We start from the raw sequence: 23,619 nt of genomic DNA, 5'->3' as shown, positions 1-23,619 counted from the left end.
GTGCCTGCCAGAAGACTGGTACCATTTATTATTGTTTCATAGGTTACTGATAACCCAGGCACCAGCTCTGAAGTACTTGAATCTATCGTCTTGCCGGTATCTGCCCAGAGGGCTCAAAAGAGTATATCATGGTCAAGAAGACATTCAGCTTCTCCTGGACAAATTAGGCTGAACATGGAGCCTATTTATTGTCTGAACTTTAATAGTTCATTTAGTTCATTCAGTTGTTTTTAACATGTACTTAAATGTGGTGTGTGTGTGTGTAACTTGTGATTTGTATATAACTATAAAGCCTTTTCTCATGTAAAGTTAGACTTACCAGTAAAGAACCCATTTATATTTGTGTATCTTTACTGTCCAAAACATGTTTATGTGCTGGAATACAATAAATGTCAAATGTTGTGAAATTATGACAATGTAAACAAGTCATCTTCAATAAAAACACAATCTTTATAATGAAAGAGATTACTGACTTGAGAATTATGAAATATAATAACATGTTGCAGCTTTAAGTTTATTTGTATTGTTTTGAACATGTAGCCAGAAAGCAGTGTATTAAACAAAACACTGACATACTATGTTGCAGTTTAAAAGTGTAAAACTAGAAAGAGAAGTTATCTTAAACTCTAATATGAACAATGCAACTTAAATGGTATACACTTAAATGATACACTTGCAGATTTGCAAATGGAATAAAAAGTAAGAGATAAGTATGATTGTATTTAATAAAGCATGAATAGTTTGCATGGCATATCGCATCCAATCTTAACTCTACTTTTGTAAAGCAAGCAGACTCAGCCCAGTCTTTGGGTCTCTAACACACCTCTCCATTAATTGCATGTATGTGAGGTTCTCTTGTGTGTTGGGATCAAAGAAACCCTTGGTGTCATCATCTGGATCAGAGAGGATCTTGTTCATCTCCTCATCAAAGTACCCTCTTTGGTAAGCCACCTCCACAGGGACACGATGGCTGTGCACAGGATCAATGATGCCCCCCGTAGCAATCTGAGCTTCTAGCAGACGAATACCATGGTCCTTGACAATCAGATCTTTTTTTAAGGCCTGGAACAAGGAGATTGTTTTTCCTGTGTTGGGGTCTGTGTAACCAGTAACTGCTCGCTCTGCAGACAGCAGTTTGCTTTTCCATTCTGTTCCAACAATCCCTTCAGTCACCGCCTGCTCTACTGACAGTTTTTTGTTCTTTACTGGGTCAATCATAAAGCCAGTAGCAGCCTGGGCCTCAAGTAAAACCAAAGACGTCCCAGGAGTTAGAAGTCTCTTATTTTTGGCTTCGGTTATGCTCATGGTCTGTTTGGTAGACTGCACAAATACACCAGCAATGCAGTTTGTCCCTTTCAGGTATTTTCGCACAGAGTCTATTTCACTTACATGACCAACTGTGACTTTTCCAGTTGTTAGGTCTTTGTACATTTTCTCATCGATGACTTTGGATAGCAACAGCTCATCAGCACTCACATCCTTTCTGATACCTTGGAAGGTATTTTTTTGGGTTGTCTCTGTTGTTGCTGTGGTGGTGGTGGTAGTAATTGTGTGGGTGCTTGTTCCTGATTTCTGTGATACTAAGGTCAGAACTATTTCTAAGAATTGTTCAATAGTTATTGTACCTGACTTAAACTGCTGCACCAGTTCTCTCCTCTTTTCCTCAGAGATGTAATTTGAATACAACAGATCCCAAAGTGTCACCAGCTGTCCTTGGAATTTACCTCCTGCTTTGTTTGTGGTTGCAGACTTGAGGATATTCTTTGTATGTTCATCAATGAAAAAGTAGTACTCTCCCTTTTTCACAATCACAAGGAGGCTCAGGCCAGTGTAGGGGTCTTTAACACACCTCTCCACAAGTTGCAAGTATGTGAGGTTCTCCTGTGTGTTGGGATCAAAGAAACCCTTGGTGTCATCATCTGGATCAGAGAGGACCTTGTTCATCTCCTCATCAAAGTACCCTCTTTGGTAAGCCACCTCCACTGGGACACGATGGCTGTGCACAGGATCAATGATGCCCCCCGTAGCAATCTGAGCTTCTAGCAGACGAATACCATGGTCCTTGACAATCAGATCTTTTTTTAAGGCCTGGAACAAGGAGATTGTTTTTCCCGTGTTGGGGTCTGTGTAACCAGTAACTGCCCGCTCTGCAGACAGCAGTTTGCTTTTCCATTCTGTTCCAACAATCCCTTCAGTCACCGCCTGCTCTACTGACAGTTTTTTGTTCTTTACTGGGTCAATCATAAAGCCAGTAGCAGCCTGGGCCTCAAGTAAAACCAAAGACGTTCCAGGTGTTAGAAGTCCCTTATTTTTGGCTTCGGTTATGCTCATGGTCTGTTTGGTAGACTGCACAAATACACCAGCAATGCAGTTTGTCCCTTTCAGGTATTTTCGCACAGAGTCTATTTCACTCACATGATCAACTGTGACTTTTCCAGTTGTTAGGTCTTTGTACATTTTCTCATCGATGACTTTGGATAGCAACAGCTCATCAGCACTCACATCCTTTCTGATACCTTGGAAGGTGTTGTTTTGGGTTGTCTCTGTTGTTGCTGTGGTGGTGGTAGTAATTGTGTGGGTGCTTGTTCCTGATTTCTGTGATACTAAGGTCAGAACTATTTCTAAGAGTTGTTCAATAGTTATTGTACCTGACTTAAACTGCTGCACCAGTTCTCTCCTCTTTTCCTCAGATATGTAATTTGAATACAACAGATCCCAAAGTGTCACCAGCTGTCCTTGGAATTTACCTCCTGCTTTGTTTGTGGTTGCAGACTTGAGGATATTCTTTATATGTTCATCAATGAAAAAGTAGTACTCTCCCTTTTTCACAATCACAAGGAGGCTCAGGCCAGTGATGGGGTCTTTAACACACCTCTCCACAAGTTGCAAGTATGTGAGGTTCTCCTGTGTGTTGGGATCAAAGAAACCCTTGGTGTCGTCATCTGGATCAGAGAGGACCTTGTTCATCTCCTCATCAAAGTACCCTCTTTGGTAAGCCACCTCCACTGGGACACGATGGCTGTGCACAGGATCAATGATGCCCCCCGTAGCAATCTGAGCTTCTAGCAGACGAATACCATGGTCCTTGACAATCAGATCTTTTTTTAAGGCCTGGAACAAGGATATTGTTTTTCCCGTGTTGGGGTCTGTGTAACCAGTAACTGCCCGCTCTGCAGACAGCAGTTTGCTTTTCCATTCTGTTCCAACAATCCCTTCAGTCACCGCCTGCTCTACTGACAGTTTTTTGTTCTTTACTGGGTCAATCATAAAGCCAGTAGCAGCCTGGGCCTCAAGTAAAACCAAAGACGTTCCAGGTGTTAGAAGCCCCTTATTTTTGGCTTCGGTTATGCTCATGGTCTGTTTGGTAGACTGCACAAATACACCAGCAATGCAGTTTGTCCCTTTCAGGTATTTTCGCACAGAGTCTATTTCACTCACATGATCAACTGTGACTTTTCCAGTTGTTAGGTCTTTGTACATTTTCTCATCGATGACTTTGGATAGCAACAGCTCATCAGCACTCACATCCTTTCTGATACCTTGGAATGTGTTGTTTTGGGTTGTCTCTGTTGTTGCTGTGGTGGTGGTAGTAATTGTGTGGGTGCTTGTTCCTGATTTCTGTGATACTAAGGTCAGAACTATTTCTAAGAATTGTTCAATAGTTATTGTACCTGACTTAAACTGCTGCACCAGTTCTCTCCTCTTTTCCTCAGATATGTAATTTGAATACAACAGATCCCAAAGTGTCACCAGCTGTCCTTGGAATTTACCTCCTGCTTTGTTTGTCGTTGCAGACTTGAGGATATTCTTTGTATATTCATCAATGAAAAAGTAGTACTCTCCCTTTTTCACGATCACAAGGAGGCTCAGGCCAGTGATGGGGTCTTTAACACACCTCTCCACAAGTTGCAAGTATGTGAGGTTCTCCTGTGTGTTGGGATCAAAGAAACCCTTGGTGTCATCATCTGGATCAGAGAGGACCTTGTTCAGCTCCTCATCAAAGTACCCTCTTTGGTAAGCCACCTCCACAGGGACACGATGGCTGTGCACAGGATCAATGATGCCCCCTGTAGCAATCTGAGCTTCTAGCAGACGAATACCATGGTCCTTGACAATCAGATCTTTTTTTAAGGCCTGGAACAAGGAGATTGTTTTTCCCGTGTTGGGGTCTGTGTAACCAGTAACTGCCCGCTCTGCAGACAGCAGTTTGCTTTTCCATTCTGTTCCAACAATCCCTTCAGTCACCGCCTGCTCTACTGACAGTTTTTTGTTCTTTACTGGGTCAATCATAAAGCCAGTAGCAGCCTGGGCCTCAAGTAAAACCAAAGACGTTCCAGGTGTTAGAAGTCCCTTATTTTTGGCTTCGGTTATGCTCATGGTCTGTTTTGTAGACTGCACAAATACACCAGCAATGCAGTTTGTCCCTTTCAGGTATTTTCGCACAGAGTCTATTTCACTCACATGATCAACTGTGACTTTTCCAGTTGTTAGGTCTTTGTACATTTTCTCATCGATGACTTTGGATAGCAACAGCTCATCAGCACTCACATCCTTTCTGATACCTTGGAAGGTGTTGTTTTGGGTTGTCTCTGTTGTTGCTGTGGTGGTGGTAGTAATTGTGTGGGTGCTTGTTCCTGATTTCTGTGATACTAAGGTCAGAACTATTTCTAAGAATTGTTCAATAGTTATTGTACCTGACTTAAACTGCTGCACCAGTTCTCTCCTCTTTTCCTCAGAAATGTAATTTGAATACAACAGATCCCAAAGTGTCACCAGCTGTCCTTGGAATTTACCTCCTGCTTTGTTTGTGGTTGCAGACTTGAGGATATTCTTTGTATGTTCATCAATGAAAAAGTAGTACTCTCCCTTTTTCACGATCACAAGGAGGCTCAGGCCAGTGATGGGGTCTTTAACACACCTCTCCACAAGTTGCAAGTATGTGAGGTTCTCCTGTGTGTTGGGATCAAAGAAACCCTTGGTGTCATCATCTGGATCAGAGAGGATCTTGTTCATCTCCTCATCAAAGTACCCTCTTTGGTAAGCCACCTCCACAGGGACACGATGGCTGTGCACAGGATCAATGATGCCCCCCGTAGCAATCTGAGCTTCTAGAAGACGAATACCATGGTCCTTAACAATCAGATCTTTTTTTAAGGCCTGGAACAAGGAGATTGTTTTTCCCGTGTTGGGGTCTGTGTAACCAGTAACTGCCCGCTCTGCAGACAGCAGTTTGCTTTTCCATTCTGTTCCAACAATCCCTTCAGTCACCGCCTGCTCTACTGACAGTTTTTTGTTCTTTACTGGGTCAATCATAAAGCCAGTAGCAGCCTGGGCCTCAAGTAAAACCAAAGACGTTCCAGGTGTTAGAAGCCCCTTATTTTTGGCTTCGGTTATGCTCATGGTCTGTTTGGTAGACTGCACAAATACACCAGCAATGCAGTTTGTCCCTTTCAGGTATTTTCGCACAGAGTCTATTTCACTCACATGATCAACTGTGACTTTTCCAGTTGTTAGGTCTTTGTACATTTTCTCATCGATGACTTTGGATAGCAACAGCTCATCAGCACTCACATCCTTTCTGATACCTTGGAATGTGTTGTTTTGGGTTGTCTCTGTTGTTGCTGTGGTGGTGGTAGTAATTGTGTGGGTGCTTGTTCCTGATTTCTGTGATACTAAGGTCAGAACTATTTCTAAGAATTGTTCAATAGTTATTGTACCTGACTTAAACTGCTGCACCAGTTCTCTCCTCTTTTCCTCAGATATGTAATTTGAATACAACAGATCCCAAAGTGTCACCAGCTGTCCTTGGAATTTACCTCCTGCTTTGTTTGTCGTTGCAGACTTGAGGATATTCTTTGTATATTCATCAATGAAAAAGTAGTACTCTCCCTTTTTCACGATCACAAGGAGGCTCAGGCCAGTGATGGGGTCTTTAACACACCTCTCCACAAGTTGCAAGTATGTGAGGTTCTCCTGTGTGTTGGGATCAAAGAAACCCTTGGTGTCATCATCTGGATCAGAGAGGACCTTGTTCAGCTCCTCATCAAAGTACCCTCTTTGGTAAGCCACCTCCACAGGGACACGATGGCTGTGCACAGGATCAATGATGCCCCCTGTAGCAATCTGAGCTTCTAGCAGACGAATACCATGGTCCTTGACAATCAGATCTTTTTTTAAGGCCTGGAACAAGGAGATTGTTTTTCCCGTGTTGGGGTCTGTGTAACCAGTAACTGCCCGCTCTGCAGACAGCAGTTTGCTTTTCCATTCTGTTCCAACAATCCCTTCAGTCACCGCCTGCTCTACTGACAGTTTTTTGTTCTTTACTGGGTCAATCATAAAGCCAGTAGCAGCCTGGGCCTCAAGTAAAACCAAAGACGTTCCAGGTGTTAGAAGTCCCTTATTTTTGGCTTCGGTTATGCTCATGGTCTGTTTTGTAGACTGCACAAATACACCAGCAATGCAGTTTGTCCCTTTCAGGTATTTTCGCACAGAGTCTATTTCACTCACATGATCAACTGTGACTTTTCCAGTTGTTAGGTCTTTGTACATTTTCTCATCGATGACTTTGGATAGCAACAGCTCATCAGCACTCACATCCTTTCTGATACCTTGGAAGGTGTTGTTTTGGGTTGTCTCTGTTGTTGCTGTGGTGGTGGTAGTAATTGTGTGGGTGCTTGTTCCTGATTTCTGTGATACTAAGGTCAGAACTATTTCTAAGAATTGTTCAATAGTTATTGTACCTGACTTAAACTGCTGCACCAGTTCTCTCCTCTTTTCCTCAGAAATGTAATTTGAATACAACAGATCCCAAAGTGTCACCAGCTGTCCTTGGAATTTACCTCCTGCTTTGTTTGTGGTTGCAGACTTGAGGATATTCTTTGTATGTTCATCAATGAAAAAGTAGTACTCTCCCTTTTTCACGATCACAAGGAGGCTCAGGCCAGTGATGGGGTCTTTAACACACCTCTCCACAAGTTGCAAGTATGTGAGGTTCTCCTGTGTGTTGGGATCAAAGAAACCCTTGGTGTCATCATCTGGATCAGAGAGGATCTTGTTCATCTCCTCATCAAAGTACCCTCTTTGGTAAGCCACCTCCACAGGGACACGATGGCTGTGCACAGGATCAATGATGCCCCCCGTAGCAATCTGAGCTTCTAGAAGACGAATACCATGGTCCTTAACAATCAGATCTTTTTTTAAGGCCTGGAACAAGGAGATTGTTTTTCCCGTGTTGGGGTCTGTGTAACCAGTAACTGCCCGCTCTGCAGACAGCAGTTTGCTTTTCCATTCTGTTCCAACAATCCCTTCAGTCACCGCCTGCTCTACTGACAGTTTTTTGTTCTTTACTGGGTCAATCATAAAGCCAGTAGCAGCCTGGGCCTCAAGTAAAACCAAAGACGTTCCAGGTGTTAGAAGCCCCTTATTTTTGGCTTCGGTTATGCTCATGGTCTGTTTGGTAGACTGCACAAATACACCAGCAATGCAGTTTGTCCCTTTCAGGTATTTTCGCACAGAGTCTATTTCACTCACATGATCAACTGTGACTTTTCCAGTTGTTAGGTCTTTGTACATTTTCTCATCGATGACTTTGGATAGCAACAGCTCATCAGCACTCACATCCTTTCTGATACCTTGGAATGTGTTGTTTTGGGTTGTCTCTGTTGTTGCTGTGGTGGTGGTAGTAATTGTGTGGGTGCTTGTTCCTGATTTCTGTGATACTAAGGTCAGAACTATTTCTAAGAATTGTTCAATAGTTATTGTACCTGACTTAAACTGCTGCACCAGTTCTCTCCTCTTTTCCTCAGATATGTAATTTGAATACAACAGATCCCAAAGTGTCACCAGCTGTCCTTGGAATTTACCTCCTGCTTTGTTTGTCGTTGCAGACTTGAGGATATTCTTTGTATATTCATCAATGAAAAAGTAGTACTCTCCCTTTTTCACGATCACAAGGAGGCTCAGGCCAGTGATGGGGTCTTTAACACACCTCTCCACAAGTTGCAAGTATGTGAGGTTCTCCTGTGTGTTGGGATCAAAGAAACCCTTGGTGTCATCATCTGGATCAGAGAGGACCTTGTTCAGCTCCTCATCAAAGTACCCTCTTTGGTAAGCCACCTCCACAGGGACACGATGGCTGTGCACAGGATCAATGATGCCCCCTGTAGCAATCTGAGCTTCTAGCAGACGAATACCATGGTCCTTGACAATCAGATCTTTTTTTAAGGCCTGGAACAAGGAGATTGTTTTTCCCGTGTTGGGGTCTGTGTAACCAGTAACTGCCCGCTCTGCAGACAGCAGTTTGCTTTTCCATTCTGTTCCAACAATCCCTTCAGTCACCGCCTGCTCTACTGACAGTTTTTTGTTCTTTACTGGGTCAATCATAAAGCCAGTAGCAGCCTGGGCCTCAAGTAAAACCAAAGACGTTCCAGGTGTTAGAAGTCCCTTATTTTTGGCTTCGGTTATGCTCATGGTCTGTTTTGTAGACTGCACAAATACACCAGCAATGCAGTTTGTCCCTTTCAGGTATTTTCGCACAGAGTCTATTTCACTCACATGATCAACTGTGACTTTTCCAGTTGTTAGGTCTTTGTACATTTTCTCATCGATGACTTTGGATAGCAACAGCTCATCAGCACTCACATCCTTTCTGATACCTTGGAAGGTGTTGTTTTGGGTTGTCTCTGTTGTTGCTGTGGTGGTGGTAGTAATTGTGTGGGTGCTTGTTCCTGATTTCTGTGATACTAAGGTCAGAACTATTTCTAAGAATTGTTCAATAGTTATTGTACCTGACTTAAACTGCAGCACCAGTTCTCTCCTCTTTTCCTCAGATATGTAATTTGAATACAACAGATCCCAAAGTGTCACCAGCTGTCCTTGGAATTTACCTCCTGCTTTGTTTGTGGTTGCAGACTTGAGGATATTCTTTGTATGTTCATCAATGAAAAAGTAGTACTCTCCCTTTTTCACGATCACAAGGAGGCTCAGGCCAGTGATGGGGTCTTTAACACACCTCTCCACAAGTTGCAAGTATGTGAGGTTCTCCTGTGTGTTGGGATCAAAGAAACCCTTGGTGTCATCATCTGGATCAGAGAGGACCTTGTTCATCTCCTCATCAAAGTACCCTCTTTGGTAAGCCACCTCCACAGGGACACGATGGCTGTGTACAGGATCAATGATGCCCCCCGTAGCAATCTGAGCTTCTAGCAGACGAATACCATGGTCCTTGACAATCAGATCTTTTTTTAAGGCCTGGAACAAGGAGATTGTTTTTCCCGTGTTGGGGTCTGTGTAACCAGTAACTGCCCGCTCTGCAGACAGCAGTTTGCTTTTCCATTCTGTTCCAACAATCCCTTCAGTCACCGCCTGCTCTACTGACAGTTTTTTGTTCTTTACTGGGTCAATCATAAAGCCAGTAGCAGCCTGGGCCTCAAGTAAAACCAAAGACGTTCCAGGTGTTAGAAGTCCCTTATTTTTGGCTTCGGTTATGCTCATGGTCTGTTTTGTAGACTGCACAAATACACCAGCAATGCAGTTTGTCCCTTTAAGGTATTTTCGCACAGAGTCTATTTCACTCACATGATCAACTGTGACTTTTCCAGTTGTTAGGTCTTTGTACATTTTCTCATCGATGACTTTGGATAGCAACAGCTCATCAGCACTGACATCCTTTCTGATACCTTGGAATGTGTTGTTTTGGGTTGTCTCTGTTGTTGCTGTGGTGGTGGTAGTAATTGTGTGGGTGCTTGTTCCTGATTTCTGTGATACTAAGGTCAGAACTATTTCTAAGAATTGTTCAATAGTTATTGTACCTGACTTAAACTGCTGCACCAGTTCTCTCCTCTTTTCCTCAGATATGTAATTTGAATACAACAGATCCCAAAGTGTCACCAGCTGTCCTTGGAATTTACCTCCTGCTTTGTTTGTGGTTGCAGACTTGAGGATATTCTTTGTATATTCATCAATGAAAAAGTAGTACTCTCCCTTTTTCACGATCACAAGGAGGCTCAGGCCAGTGATGGGGTCTTTAACACACCTCTCCACAAGTTGCAAGTATGTGAGGTTCTCCTGTGTGTTGGGATCAAAGAAACCCTTGGTGTCATCATCTGGATCAGAGAGGACCTTGTTCATTTCCTCATCAAAGTACCCTCTTTGGTAAGCCACCTCCACAGGGACACGATGGCTGTGCACAGGATCAATGATGCCCCCTGTAGCAATCTGAGCTTCTAGCAGACGAATACCATGGTCCTTGACAATCAGATCTTTTTTTAAGGCCTGGAACAAGGAGATTGTTTTTCCCGTGTTGGGGTCTGTGTAACCAGTAACTGCCCGCTCTGCAGACAGCATTTTGTTTTTCCATTCTGTTCCAACAATGCCTTCAGTCACCGCCTGCTCTACTGACAGTTTTTTGTTCTTTACTGGGTCAATCATAAAGCCAGTAGCAGCCTGGGCCTCAAGTAAAACCAAAGACGTTCCAGGTGTTAGAAGTCCCTTATTTTTGGCTTCGGTTATGCTCATGGTCTGTTTTGTAGACTGCACAAATACACCAGCAATGCAGTTTGTCCCTTTCAGGTATTTTCGCACAGAGTCTATTTCACTCACATGATCAACTGTGACTTTTCCAGTTGTTAGGTCTTTGTACATTTTCTCATCGATGACTTTGGATAGCAACAGCTCATCAGCACTCACATCCTTTCTGATACCTTGGAAGGTGTTGTTTTGGGTTGTCTCTGTTGTTGCTGTGGTGGTGGTAGTAATTGTGTGGGTGCTTGTTCCTGATTTCTGTGATACTAAGGTCAGAACTATTTCTAAGAATTGTTCAATAGTTATTGTACCTGACTTAAACTGCTGCACCAGTTCTCTCCTCTTTTCCTCAGATATGTAATTTGAATACAACAGATCCCAAAGTGTCACCAGCTGTCCTTGGAATTTACCTCCTGCTTTGTTTGTGGTTGCAGACTTGAGGATAGTCTTTGTATATTCATCGATGAAAAAGTAGTACTCTCCCTTTTTCACGATCACAAGGAGGCTCAGGCCAGTGATGGGGTCTTTAACACACCTCTCCACAAGTTGCAAGTATGTGAGGTTCTCCTGTGTGTTGGGATCAAAGAAACCCTTGGTGTCATCATCTGGATCAGAGAGGACCTTGTTCATCTCCTCATCAAAGTACCCTCTTTGGTAAGCCACCTCCACAGGGACACGATGGCTGTGCACAGGATCAATGATGCCCCCTGTAGCAATCTGAGCTTCTAGCAGACGAATACCATGGTCCTTGACAATCAGATCTTTTTTTAAGGCCTGGAACAAGGAGATTGTTTTTCCCGTGTTGGGGTCTGTGTAACCAGTAACTGCCCGCTCTGCAGACAGCAGTTTGCTTTTCCATTCTGTTCCAACAATCCCTTCAGTCACCGCCTGCTCTACTGACAGTTTTTTGTTCTTTACTGGGTCAATCATAAAGCCAGTAGCAGCCTGGGCCTCAAGTAAAACCAAAGACGTTCCAGGTGTTAGAAGCCCCTTATTTTTGGCTTCGGTTATGCTCATGGTCTGTTTGGTAGACTGCACAAATACACCAGCAATGCAGTTTGTCCCTTTCAGGTATTTTCGCACAGAGTCTATTTCACTCACATGATCAACTGTGACTTTTCCAGTTGTTAGGTCTTTGTACATTTTCTCATCGATGACTTTGGATAGCAACAGCTCATCAGCACTCACATCCTTTCTGATACCTTGGAAGGTGTTGTTTTGGGTTGTCTCTGTTGTTGCTGTGGTGGTGGTAGTAATTGTGTGGGTGGTTGTTCCTGATTTCTGTGATACTAAGGTCAGAACTATTTCCAAGAATTGTTCAATAGTTATTGTACCTGACTTAAACTGCTGCACCAGTTCTCTCCTCTTTTCCTCAGATATGTAATTTGAATACAACAGATCCCAAAGTGTCACCAGCTGTCCTTGGAATTTACCTCCTGCTTTGTTTGTGGTTGCAGACTTGAGGATATTCTTTGTATGTTCATCAATGAAAAAGTAGTACTCTCCCTTTTTCACAATCACAAGGAGGCTCAGGCCAGTGATGGGGTCTTTAACACACCTCTCCACAAGTTGCAAGTATGTGAGGTTCTCCTGTGTGTTGGGATCAAAGAAACCCTTGGTGTCATCATCTGGATCAGAGAGGACCTTGTTCATCTCCTCATCAAAGTACCCTCTTTGGTAAGCCACCTCCACAGGGACACGATGGCTGTGCACAGGATCAATGATGCCCCCTGTAGCAATCTGAGCTTCTAGCAGACGAATACCATGGTCCTTGACAATCAGATCTTTTTTTAAGGCCTGGAACAAGGATATTGTTTTTCCCGTGTTGGGGTCTGTGTAACCAGTAACTGCCCGCTCTGCAGACAGCATTTTGTTTTTCCATTCTGTTCCAACAATGCCTTCAGTCACCGCCTGCTCTACTGACAGTTTTTTGTTCTTTACTGGGTCAATCATAAAGCCAGTAGCAGCCTGGGCCTCAAGTAAAACCAAAGACGTTCCAGGTGTTAGAAGTCCCTTATTTTTGGCTTCGGTTATGCTCATGGTCTGTTTTGTAGACTGCACAAATACACCAGCAATGCAGTTTGTCCCTTTCAGGTATTTTCGCACAGAGTCTATTTCACTCACATGATCAACTGTGACTTTTCCAGTTGTTAGGTCTTTGTACATTTTCTCATCGATGACTTTGGATAGCAACAGCTCATCAGCACTCACATCCTTTCTGATACCTTGGAAGGTGTTGTTTTGGGTTGTCTCTGTTGTTGCTGTGGTGGTGGTAGTAATTGTGTGGGTGCTTGTTCCTGATTTCTGTGATACTAAGGTCAGAACTATTTCTAAGAATTGTTCAATAGTTATTGTACCTGACTTAAACTGCTGCACCAGTTCTCTCCTCTTTTCCTCAGATATGTAATTTGAATACAACAGATCCCAAAGTGTCACCAGCTGTCCTTGGAATTTACCTCCTGCTTTGTTTGTGGTTGCAGACTTGAGGATATTCTTTGTATATTCATCGATGAAAAAGTAGTACTCTCCCTTTTTCACGATCACAAGGAGGCTCAGGCCAGTGATGGGGTCTTTAACACACCTCTCCACAAGTTGCAAGTATGTGAGGTTCTCCTGTGTGTTGGGATCAAAGAAACCCTTGGTGTCATCATCTGGATCAGAGAGGACCTTGTTCATCTCCTCATCAAAGTACCCTCTTTGGTAAGCCACCTCCACAGGGACACGATGGCTGTGCACAGGATCAATGATGCCCCCTGTTGCAATCTGAGCTTCTAGCAGACGAATACCATGGTCCTTGACAATCAGATCTTTTTTTAAGGCCTGGAACAAGGAGATTGTTTTTCCCGTGTTGGGGTCTGTGTAACCAGTAACTGCCCGCTCTGCAGACAGCATTTTGTTTTTCCATTCTGTTCCAACAATGCCTTCAGTCACCGCCTGCTCTACTGACAGTTTTTTGTTCTTTACTGGGTCAATCATAAAGCCAGTAGCAGCCTGGGCCTCAAGTAAAACCAAAGACGTTCCAGGTGTTAGAAGTCCCTTATTTTTGGCTTCGGTTATGCTCATGGTCTGTTTTGTAGACTGCACAAATACACCAGCAATGCAGTTTGTCCCTTTCAGGTATTTTCGCACAGAGTCTATTTCACTCACATGATCAACTGTGACTTTTCCAGTTGTTAGGTCTTTGTACATTTTCTCATCGATGACTTTGGATAGCAACAGCTCATCAGCACTCACATCCTTTCTGATACCTTGGAAGGTGTTGTTTTGGGTTGTCTCTGTTGTTGCTGTGGTGGTGGTAGTAATTGTGTGGGTGCTTGTTCCTGATTTCTGTGATACTAAGGTCAGAACTATTTCTAAGAATTGTTCAATAGTTATTGTACCTGACTTAAACTGCTGCACCAGTTCTCTCCTCTTTTCCTCAGATATGTAATTTGAATACAACAGATCCCAAAGTGTCACCAGCTGTCCTTGGAATTTACCTCCTGCTTTGTTTGTGGTTGCAGACTTGAGGATATTCTTTGTATATTCATCAATGAAAAAGTAGTACTCTCCCTTTTTCACGATCACAAGCAGGCTCAGGCCAGTGATGGGGTCTTTAACACACCTCTCCACAAGTTGCAAGTATGTGAGGTTCTCCTGTGTGTTGGGATCAAAGAAACCCTTGGTGTCATCATCTGGATCAGAGAGGATCTTGTTCATCTCCTCATCAAAGTACCCTCTTTGGTAAGCCACCTCCACAGGGACACGATGGCTGTGCACAGGATCAATGATGCCCCCCGTAGCAATCTGAGCTTCTAGCAGACGAATACCATGGTCCTTGACAATCAGGTCTTTTTTTAAGGCCTGGAACAAGGAGATTGTTTTTCCTGTGTTGGGGTCTGTGTAACCAGTAACTGCACGCTCTGCAGACAGCAGTTTGCTTTTCCATTCTGTTCCAACAATCCCTTCAGTCACCGCCTGCTCTACTGACAGTTTTTTGTTCTTTACTGGGTCAATCATGAAGCCAGTGGCAGCCTGGGCCTCAAGTAAAACCAAAGTCGTTCCAGGTGTCAGAAGTCCCTTATTTCTTGCTTCAAATATGCTCATGGTCTGTTTGGTAGACTGGACATATACACCAGCAATACAGTTCGTTGCGCCAAGGTATTTTTGAATAGATTCTGTATTGTTTATATCTTCATCATCTACTTCATCATTGATAAGCTTAGTAAACATTTGTTTTGAGATGATTTTTGCTTCAAATAGGTCACTTGCTGACACTTGTTTTCTGAGACCTTTAAAGGAATGTCTTTTTGTGCTTGCCTCAATAGTCATTGCTGTCACCATTTCTGTTATCTCCTCTATTGATAGTTTCTTTTGTTTGTATTGTTCAAATAATTTGTTTCTCTTCTCTTCAGATATATACTCTGAGTGTAGTACATCCCAAAGTGATACACGTTTGTCTGCAAACTTTCCAGCATTGATGATCACTGATTTTTCTTTGAAGACATTCATTATTTGTTTGTCATTGAAGGTTGAGCTTTCAGCACTCTTTTCAGTTATTGGGAGAAGCAGCATGCCGGTTGTTGAATTCTTTTCACATTTCGTCATGAGCTGATGGTAGGTAAGAGGTTCTTTTGTTTGGGGGTCTGAAAAACCTTTTTCACTTTTACTAAGATTTGCCAGAAGATCACTCGTCTCCTTATTTAAGCATCCTTTCATAATTGCTTTTTGAACAGGCAACCGATAGCTTCCTGTTGGATCAATAATCCCCCCTGTGGCAAGCTGTGCATCTAAGAGGTTCAGTCCATGTTTCCAAGGGATGAGACCTTTATTCATTGCTTCAAATAAACATATCTGCTCGTCTGTGTATGGGTCTGTGAAGCCAGTGACAGCACTTTCAGCCAATAGCAAGTGCTCCAATATCTCTGGTTCAATAAGTTGAGCTCTGACAGCCTCCATGACTGAGTGCTGTGTGTTTTTGATTGGATCGATAACATATCCAGTTGCTGCCTGAGCCTCAAGCAACAACAGTGCTACATCAGAAGTGAGTAAGCCTTCAGTTTTTGCCATGTTTAAGGTTAACACTTTTCCTGATGGATGAAGCTTCACTCCAGCAATACTTCCAGTGCCCTTCAGATACCTTTGAACAGATTCAAGTTTAACCACATTTCCAAGCGTCTCCGTACCAAGTTGCAGTGCTTTGTAAGTACTGGTGTCAATGATTCCAGACTCATGTAGCTGTTGCACAGAAACAGGTTTTCTCAGGCCCATTGTTGTTTGAGGAACTGCTTCTTTCTGTTCCAGTGTTTGAATAGTTGTGGTAACCATGGTGACAACATCCTTGATATTTATCTTGCCCAAACAAAATTGTTCAAAGTACTGCTGCCTCTGTTCATCTGTGAAGTAAACAGAATGAATTATCTCCCAAAGAGACAGTGATTTTCCAGACAAATGGCCAACAGGAATGACAACTTTGTTTTTCCCAAATTCTTCCTTAATCTCAACCTCAGAGATGATTTTTTGTGATTTCTCTTGTGTTTTCCCTTTTTCGGCAACTGGAAGAAGTAAAAGACCAGTATGGGGATCCTTTATGCATCGTTTGATCATCTCCATGTAAGTAAGATTTTCTTGTGTGGTGGGATCAAAAAATCCTTTAGTGTCATCGGTTTGATCAGCAAGTATCTGGTTTAAGTCTGAATCAAAATAACCCTTCTGGAAAGCAACATCAAGTGGCAAATGTAAACATGTTAAGGGATCAATGATGCCACCTGTTGCAATCTGGGCTTCAAGCAGACGAATGCCATGCTGCTTTACAATAAGTTCTTTCTTGATTGCTTCGAAAAGTGATATTGTCTTGCCTGTGTATGGGTCTTTGTAACCAGTCACTGCTTTCTCTGCAGCCAGGAGTTTTTCATACAACTCTGGAACTATGATTTTCTGCTTCAGTGCCTCATCTACGGTGAGTTTCTTGTTTTGTATTGGATCAATAATAAACCCAGTGGCAGCCTGTGCTTCAAGAAGACACAAGGCAGTGCCAGGGGTAAGATGGCCTTCTTTTCTGGCTTTGTAGATACTCATTTTCTGATTAGACTTTTCTAATATTACACCTGCTATACAGCTTGTTCCGCTGAGGAAGTTTCTCAAAGTGCCTGTCTCAATGAGATCTTTGATTGTCAGCCTCCCCTCAATAACATTTTTGTATTGATTTTCATCTATTATCCCCAAATTCAGTAGCTCCAAAATGGAAACTTTTCCCCTGAGACCATCTACACTGAGGTCAGCATTTCTTTGTACTTCTTTGCGCTCAATGATCTCTAGAACTGTTGTGATGATTTCTTCAATTGTGATTGCTTTTGACTTGTAACATTTTAACAGCTCCTGTCTTTTCTCCTCAGACAAATATTCTGAGTTGATGAGATCCCAGAGTGTCACTTTCTTGCCGCTGAATCTGCCATATCTCACAGATACATACGTGGTGTTGAAGGCCTCTTTGGTGCTGTCCCCTATCTTGACTCTCCTGTCGTTCCCTTTGATTGTCAAAAGGCAAAGGCTCGTGGTTTGGTCAGTGACACACCTGGACATAAGCTGCATATAGGTAAGGTTTTCATGACTGTTTGGGTCAAAGAAACCTTTTGTGTCATCAGTTGGATCACAAAGGGTCTGATTCATTTCACTATCAAAGAATCCTCGTTTATAAGCAATATGAACTGGAATGCGATGGCTATTTACCGGATCAATAATGCCCCCTGTGGCAATCTGGGCCTCTAGTAGACGTATACCATGATCTTTCACAATTAAATCTTTTTTCATTGCTTGGAACAATGAGATTTTCTCGCCAGTGTATGGATCGTGGTAACCTGTCACTGCCTTCTCTGCTGAGGATAGTTTTGCGTGAAGATCCGCCCCTACCACCCGTGCCTTCACTGCATCATCTACAGAGAACTTTAGATTAGCAATTGGGTCAATTATGTATCCTGTTGCAGCCTGGGCTTCAAGAAGAACAAGTGATGTTCCTGGCCTCAGAATCCCTTTTTGTCGGGCTTGGTAGATTGACATCACTTGTGAGTCAGGAAGCAGCACTCCAGCAATGCTTGGTTTGCCTTGTAGATATGTATGCACAGATACATTCTCCGTAACATCTTTGACAGTCTTTTTTCCTTCTCTGAGATCTTCTAGATCGTGCTCTGTGATGATATCGGCCTCAAAGAGCTGGTTTGCACTTACTTTTTCCCTTATACCTTCAAAAACTACTTTGGTTGTTTTCACCGAATGCTCAATGATCTCCAGGACTTTAGTGACTATAAATTCAATCGTGACTGTTCTGGTTCTGTATTGCTGGATAAAGTCTAGCCTTTGCTGCTCAGTGAAGTATTCAGACATAAGTAATTCCCAGAGTGAAACAGTCATTCCAATGTATTTTCCACGTGTCACTTTCACCATGACACCCTTGAATACTTTTTTGATGTCAAAGCCAATGAATGTGTGATTCGGACTCCCAGATGTATCCTGAATGGGCAACAATGTAAGTCCTGTAGAAGAGTCAATGACACAATGATCAAGCAGTTGTAGATATGTCAGATTTTCCTTTGTGTTTGGGTCAAAGAATCCTTTAGTGTCATCTTCAGGATCCTTAAGGATGGCATTCATTTCCTCATCAAAGAAGCCACGCTTGTATGCTACATCCACAGGAACTCTATGACTGTATATGGGGTCAATAATTCCACCTGTTGCGATTTGTGCTTCAAGCAAGCGGATTCCATGCTCCTTCACAATCAGTTCCTTCTTCAGAGCTTGAAAAAGAGAAATGGTTTCACCAGTGTATGGGTCCTTGTAACCAGTAACTGCGCGTTCTGCTGCAAGCAATTTTGCATGGTATTCTGGTCCTACAAGTTTTTGTTTAATGGCTTCATCTACCGTGTATGTCTTGTTTTCAACTGGGTCAATCATAAATCCAGTTGCAGCCTGTGCTTCGAGCAGAATCAAAGCAGAACCAGGCATGATTATTCCTTGTCTCATTGCCTGATAGATACTCATTTTCTTATTTGTGGAGAGCACAGCTACTCCCCCAATGCTAGTTTGTCCTTCTAGATATTCTTTCACCGTTTCCATTAACATCACCTCCTGGGTGGTGGTTTTACCATCATGTAGATTTTCAAATGTCTGTTGGTCAATTATTTTTGATGCCAGAAGCTCAGCAGAGGTTACACCTCTGCGGAGGCCTTTAAATGTGATGTACATTGGGAAGAGCAGTAAACCTGTGTCTGGGGCTACTGTGCATTTCTTTATCAGCGATGGATAGGTGAGGTTTTGCTGAGAGTTTGGGTCATAGAATATTTTTAGATCATCCATCTTGTCTCTGAAAAGATCTTTGTCATAGTGACCTCGTCCATTGGCTTGTTCTTCTGTTAGGTAGCATTTTTCAATAGGGTCATAGATCCCTTTGCCAGAGATCTGCGCCTCAAGCAGTCTAATGCCATACTCTTTTGGAATGACATCTTTCTGCATGGCCTGGAAGAGTGAGATTTGTTGGTTGGTGTAAGGATCTGTGTAGCCCGTGATGGCCCTCTCAGCAAATTGAAGTTTCTCTTTCATTTCGCGTCCCACAATGCCTTCCTTTACCGCATCGTCTACGGTGCATATCCTGTTTTTGACTGGGTCGATGATTCCTCCTGTTGCAGCTTGGGCTTCTAACAGTGCCAGACATGTTCCTGGAGTCAACAAGCGTTTCTTGTAGGCTTGGTATATTGTAATGGTTTCATTTGAGTGTTCAAGAAACACCCCAGCTACTGGCCCCTGAGAATTGCAGTTTTCCTGAGCTGGCATTTTTTGTAGATATTTTCTGCTCCCGCTTCTGTGGATTACATAAAAATATTTATTAGCAACGCATTAAAAAAAAAATTCCTGATACTTTTAAGTTAGTCATATGTTTTTGTTTACTGTACACTGTAAAAAAACGTTTTAATTTTTAAAGAAAAATACTAAACATGTTAACTGGTTATCTGCTTTTGCAAGAAAAAAAAAATATTTTTAACTAATTAGCACATCATTTATGGTAAAAAAAAAAAAAAGCAACAACAACAGTAAAAGGACATTCCCAGAAGTCCCTGGATTACACATCACAGATATATATATATATATGATATATATACAGTATGTTTCTTCTTATATGTGTCATCAGTGATGTAAATTGTGTTAAATTTTATGTTAATTCATTTAAAATATATTTCATTACTTTTGTGTCACGTGTGTTACCCTGATGGTGTTTTGTCTTTGCATGACCCTGTTCACCATCCACAGGTATTTATGAATACTGACCATGTTGAACAGGCTGCTTATGATGAACTCAGATTCATCATGTAGCTTTCTATTGTTTCACCTGGATTATTGTGGTGTTATCAGGACATTTTAAGGTAAAAAGGCAGAATTTGGCAGTTTGGTACCCTAGAAGTAGGTATATTAATATTATATTACTTAATGAAATATACTGTTCTAAGTTGTAAAATTGCCATAGCATTGTTTATGGTAAATTTATGGCAACCACAGCTGCCAGGTTTTGTTTTACACTAAAATTAACAGGATATGTTTTACAGTGTAGAAAAAGCACATGGCAAACCTGTGCAGTGCAGGTACACCACAGAAAACCTTAACTCAAAGATGTCAAAACTTGGGTTTCTGCTAACAATGAAAGCACAGTTCACCTTTATCATGACTTGTTATGACAAGAAAAAACGTTTTGAGCATTGCATCATTTGGAAAGTTTCTTGCATTAACACTAAGCAATGGAAAACTGGAAATACAGGATGCTGATGTACTTTTGAAGAATGTTGGAATCAATGACCCAGACAAGCTTTTTACAGTACACAATCGTGCACAAAAAGGGCATTTTCCTCTCTCCCTCTCTCTCCCTCTCTCTCTCTCTCTCTCTCCCTCTCTCTCTCTCTCTCTCTCTCTCTCTCTCTCTCTCTCTCTCTCTCTCTCTCTCAGTATTATATGTGTAAACTTTTTGTTGTTGCACAGTTGCATAAAATGATACATTTTCTGACTTTCACTTAAGCCATGATGTCGGCATGTCGCTCATCCATACAAACACATCCTGAAATGTAAATAGCAGTGCGTTAATAAAAGTGAATAAAGTGCTTTAGCTTTTTTAGCTAACTTTAATTTTTTTAGTTTTTATTTCGATATTTCAAAAGTAGTGGAAACATTCAATTACAAATCAAAGCATTAAACAAATTTTACGTTATTTTTCTTTTTTACAGGAAGCAAAGAAAACTCCGTTAGCCCAGTCTTTTTTGTCTTGAATCAAAATGTTGCCCTTTTTTTTGGAGTCATTGTCTTGTTGAAACATGCAGGGTGTCAATGACCACTAAACTCGAAAACAACAATTTAACTCTCGTCTTTCCACAGAATTATGCCATTCTCTTTGGGCCAATGGACGTGCTCCTTGGCAAATTTTAACCGATTCTGTACACGCCGTGAGGCAACATGGACAAGTCAGTTCCACAGCTTCTCTGAGAAGCTGCACAAGCAATAGAGCGACAAAGTGCAAATGCTGCCCTTTCAGAAAGGCCATCGTCAGCTTAAGCAACCCCCCCCCCCCCCCCCTCCAAAGAGTGGCATAGAGAGAAACAACACAGCAACACAACTTAAGCCCCGCCTTGATGCAGTGATTGACAGGCCAGGAGGGGGCGTGATCGGCTCAGAATGCATTTTCAATGTGCACATTACATTCATTGCAAGACATTTCATTAAAATGCAATCACAAGTGACTGAGTGTAAATGCAATTAAGAAAAATAACATTTGAATTATCATTTTGCCACAGTTTTTGCTTGAACATGTTAGGCTACACATATCTTATCATTTCTGTAATGCATTTTAATTTTAATTTTGCAACTTATAAATCATTTCAAAACTCATCAAAACTATTGTATGAAATGGCAAATGTAAATTATGTAATTTCATTTTCATTTTGCACCAAACCTTTCTAGAATGGTAATGTAAAATGCAAATTTAAACACAGAATGCAATGCCATTTTACATATTACATTGTCATTTTGCATATTACATTTCAAATTGAATATTGCTACTCATATGCTTCCATAACCTACAGGTAATTGTAGATAATCGTTGAATTTTAGATCATCTGCAAGTAAATTATTTGAAATGCAGAAATATCACTAGTAATAACACTGGTTCATCAGGTTGGATTTGTACTGTTAGCAGAATTTTAATTGTAATTAAAATTTAAGGACCTGACATCCTTCAGTAAACACTGAATGTTTTATGCAAAATCTTGTGCAAGTAATGTTTGCTTTGCAGCAGTGAGACTGTATAACTAAGATATGTAATCATCCTTTAAAAAAAAAAAAAAAAAAAAAAACTTGCACAATGAAAAGGGTTGCTAATGGCCCCTTCCTGTCCAAATTCCTTGGATGCAGACTTAGGGAGTTCTGAATTAGGACTTCTGAAACCATATAAGGTCACATGACACTTTCTTAAAGAGCACTCAAATGAACACAAGTTCACTTTTTGTATAGCTGTTTATAGAGTGCATTATAAGTTTATTTTTATTGAATCATAAAGGTATTGTAGATGACACAATCTTTTGATAAATGGCTACACTATTTTTACTTTTGTCATTCATCTGAGTTTCAACATTTGTGAGTTTTGAGGTTCATTTATATAATTTTGTGTGTCTGGTTTGACATGGTATTATGTTGAATATCATAGTTTACCCGTATAGTGTTATTATTTTAAAATGTAATAATTATTGTAATTAATGGGGTTATGAATTAGATGAACATTTCATAATTTTGCAATTATTGCTATTAAGACATATCTTCAAGAAAAATATAAATTAAATAAGTAAATATGAAGAGTTCATATGCAAAAGCCTCTAAATGCCATTTGAAATTTTCTTCTTTAATGATGATTTTTTATCAAACTTGTATATTTAAGTTCAGTAATTACAATTAATAATTACCTATTAATTGTTATTTAAGTGAAATTACTGAACTTAAATGTACAAGTTTGATAAAAATCATCATTAAAGAAGAAAATTTCAAATGGCATTTAGAGGCTTTTGCATCTGAACTCTTCATATTCAAGTCGATTTTATCTTTCAGGTAAATCTTATTGTCTGTAATCGGTTATTCAATTATCAACTAAATCGTGAAAATAGCGTTAATATTTTACATTAATGACACTTTAATATTATTGATAATAATATCAAAAGGAATTTATACATTCTATAAAAGTTTTGCCATTTTTATGCTATAACAACTCAATTAGCAAATGTTTCTATTTACTTTCTACATTGGTACTATCATTATGCACATGCTAAACCTATATGTTACAATTTGAAGGTAAGTCCACATCTTCCCCAATCCATTTTCCTCCACGAAGTTTTTAAACCCAAATTATAAATTATATTATTTTTTGACCATGGTTCAATGGTGTGATGCATAATAATGCAGATTGACTGTACTGTACTTTTAAAAACATTGAGAATGTGTTCATAATGCATTAACACAGAAAGCCTACATCCAAAATTTGGTGGATAGCTCATTTACTTGCCCCATGAAGTATGCACAATTCATTATTTACTTTCTTGGTTTTTTTTAGACTTATTCATTTGAAAGTCACTTTTGATTAAAACAATTCTAAACTCATAATGTAATGTTTACTGTACCAATCCTCTTGGCTAAAAAGTAGATTACATTATATAACCATAAAAGTGTCCAACTGTTCACTGTTCGCAAATATTTGCACTTTGATAAACCGTTTGAACTCTTTATTGCTAAGAGGTGTGGTTGATCAAGTGAACACATGTTGAACATGACATTCTGACATACTAAATAAAGGCACACATGTTCAGGTTGCCTGAAAGTCCTTGCTTTACAATGTTACCACTGCTACTTTTTTAAAAAGCAAACAACAATGCAATTTCAAAAACTCTTTAGCTTGTTATCTAAAAGACAAAAAAAAAAGTTTCACAGCGAACTCATTCTTACCTCTTTCAATGTTTTCATTCAAATTCCAGTTGAGGGTGTGTTTTTTTCCTGCTCACTAAGACTTGATGTGGGTCAAGCACTCTGGGAAAACAGCAAAAGACACTA

General features: G+C 40.9%; 2 protein-coding genes across 2 annotated transcripts in view; one reads left to right on the top strand and one right to left on the bottom strand.

The window, feature by feature from the left end:
• fbxl6 (F-box and leucine-rich repeat protein 6) overlaps positions 1-2,194 on the top strand; it is an 8,439-nt gene extending 6,245 nt beyond the window's left edge. The window contains exon 10 of the mRNA XM_039679039.2: positions 43-2,194. Coding sequence (XP_039534973.2) covers positions 43-172 — 130 coding nt within the window. The 3' untranslated portion in view covers positions 173-2,194. The remainder of the gene's footprint in view (positions 1-42) is intronic.
• On the bottom strand, positions 432-23,619 carry eppk1 (epiplakin 1). The gene is made up of 2 exons (XM_089122835.1): positions 23,515-23,619; positions 432-19,351 (listed from the first exon to the last, which is right to left on the bottom strand). Exon 2 carries the CDS (start codon positions 19,321-19,323, stop codon positions 772-774), a length of 18,552 nt encoding a protein of 6,183 aa, XP_088978961.1. The 5' UTR covers positions 19,324-19,351; positions 23,515-23,619; the 3' UTR covers positions 432-771.

This window comes from Pimephales promelas, chromosome 18, assembly GCF_988280905.1.
Source record: "Pimephales promelas chromosome 18, fPimPro1.hap1.1, whole genome shotgun sequence".
NCBI classification, from domain to species: Eukaryota; Metazoa; Chordata; class Actinopteri; order Cypriniformes; family Leuciscidae; genus Pimephales; species Pimephales promelas.
Note: the sequence above shows the minus strand (reverse complement) of the source record. Positions and strands in the feature narration are given on the sequence as shown.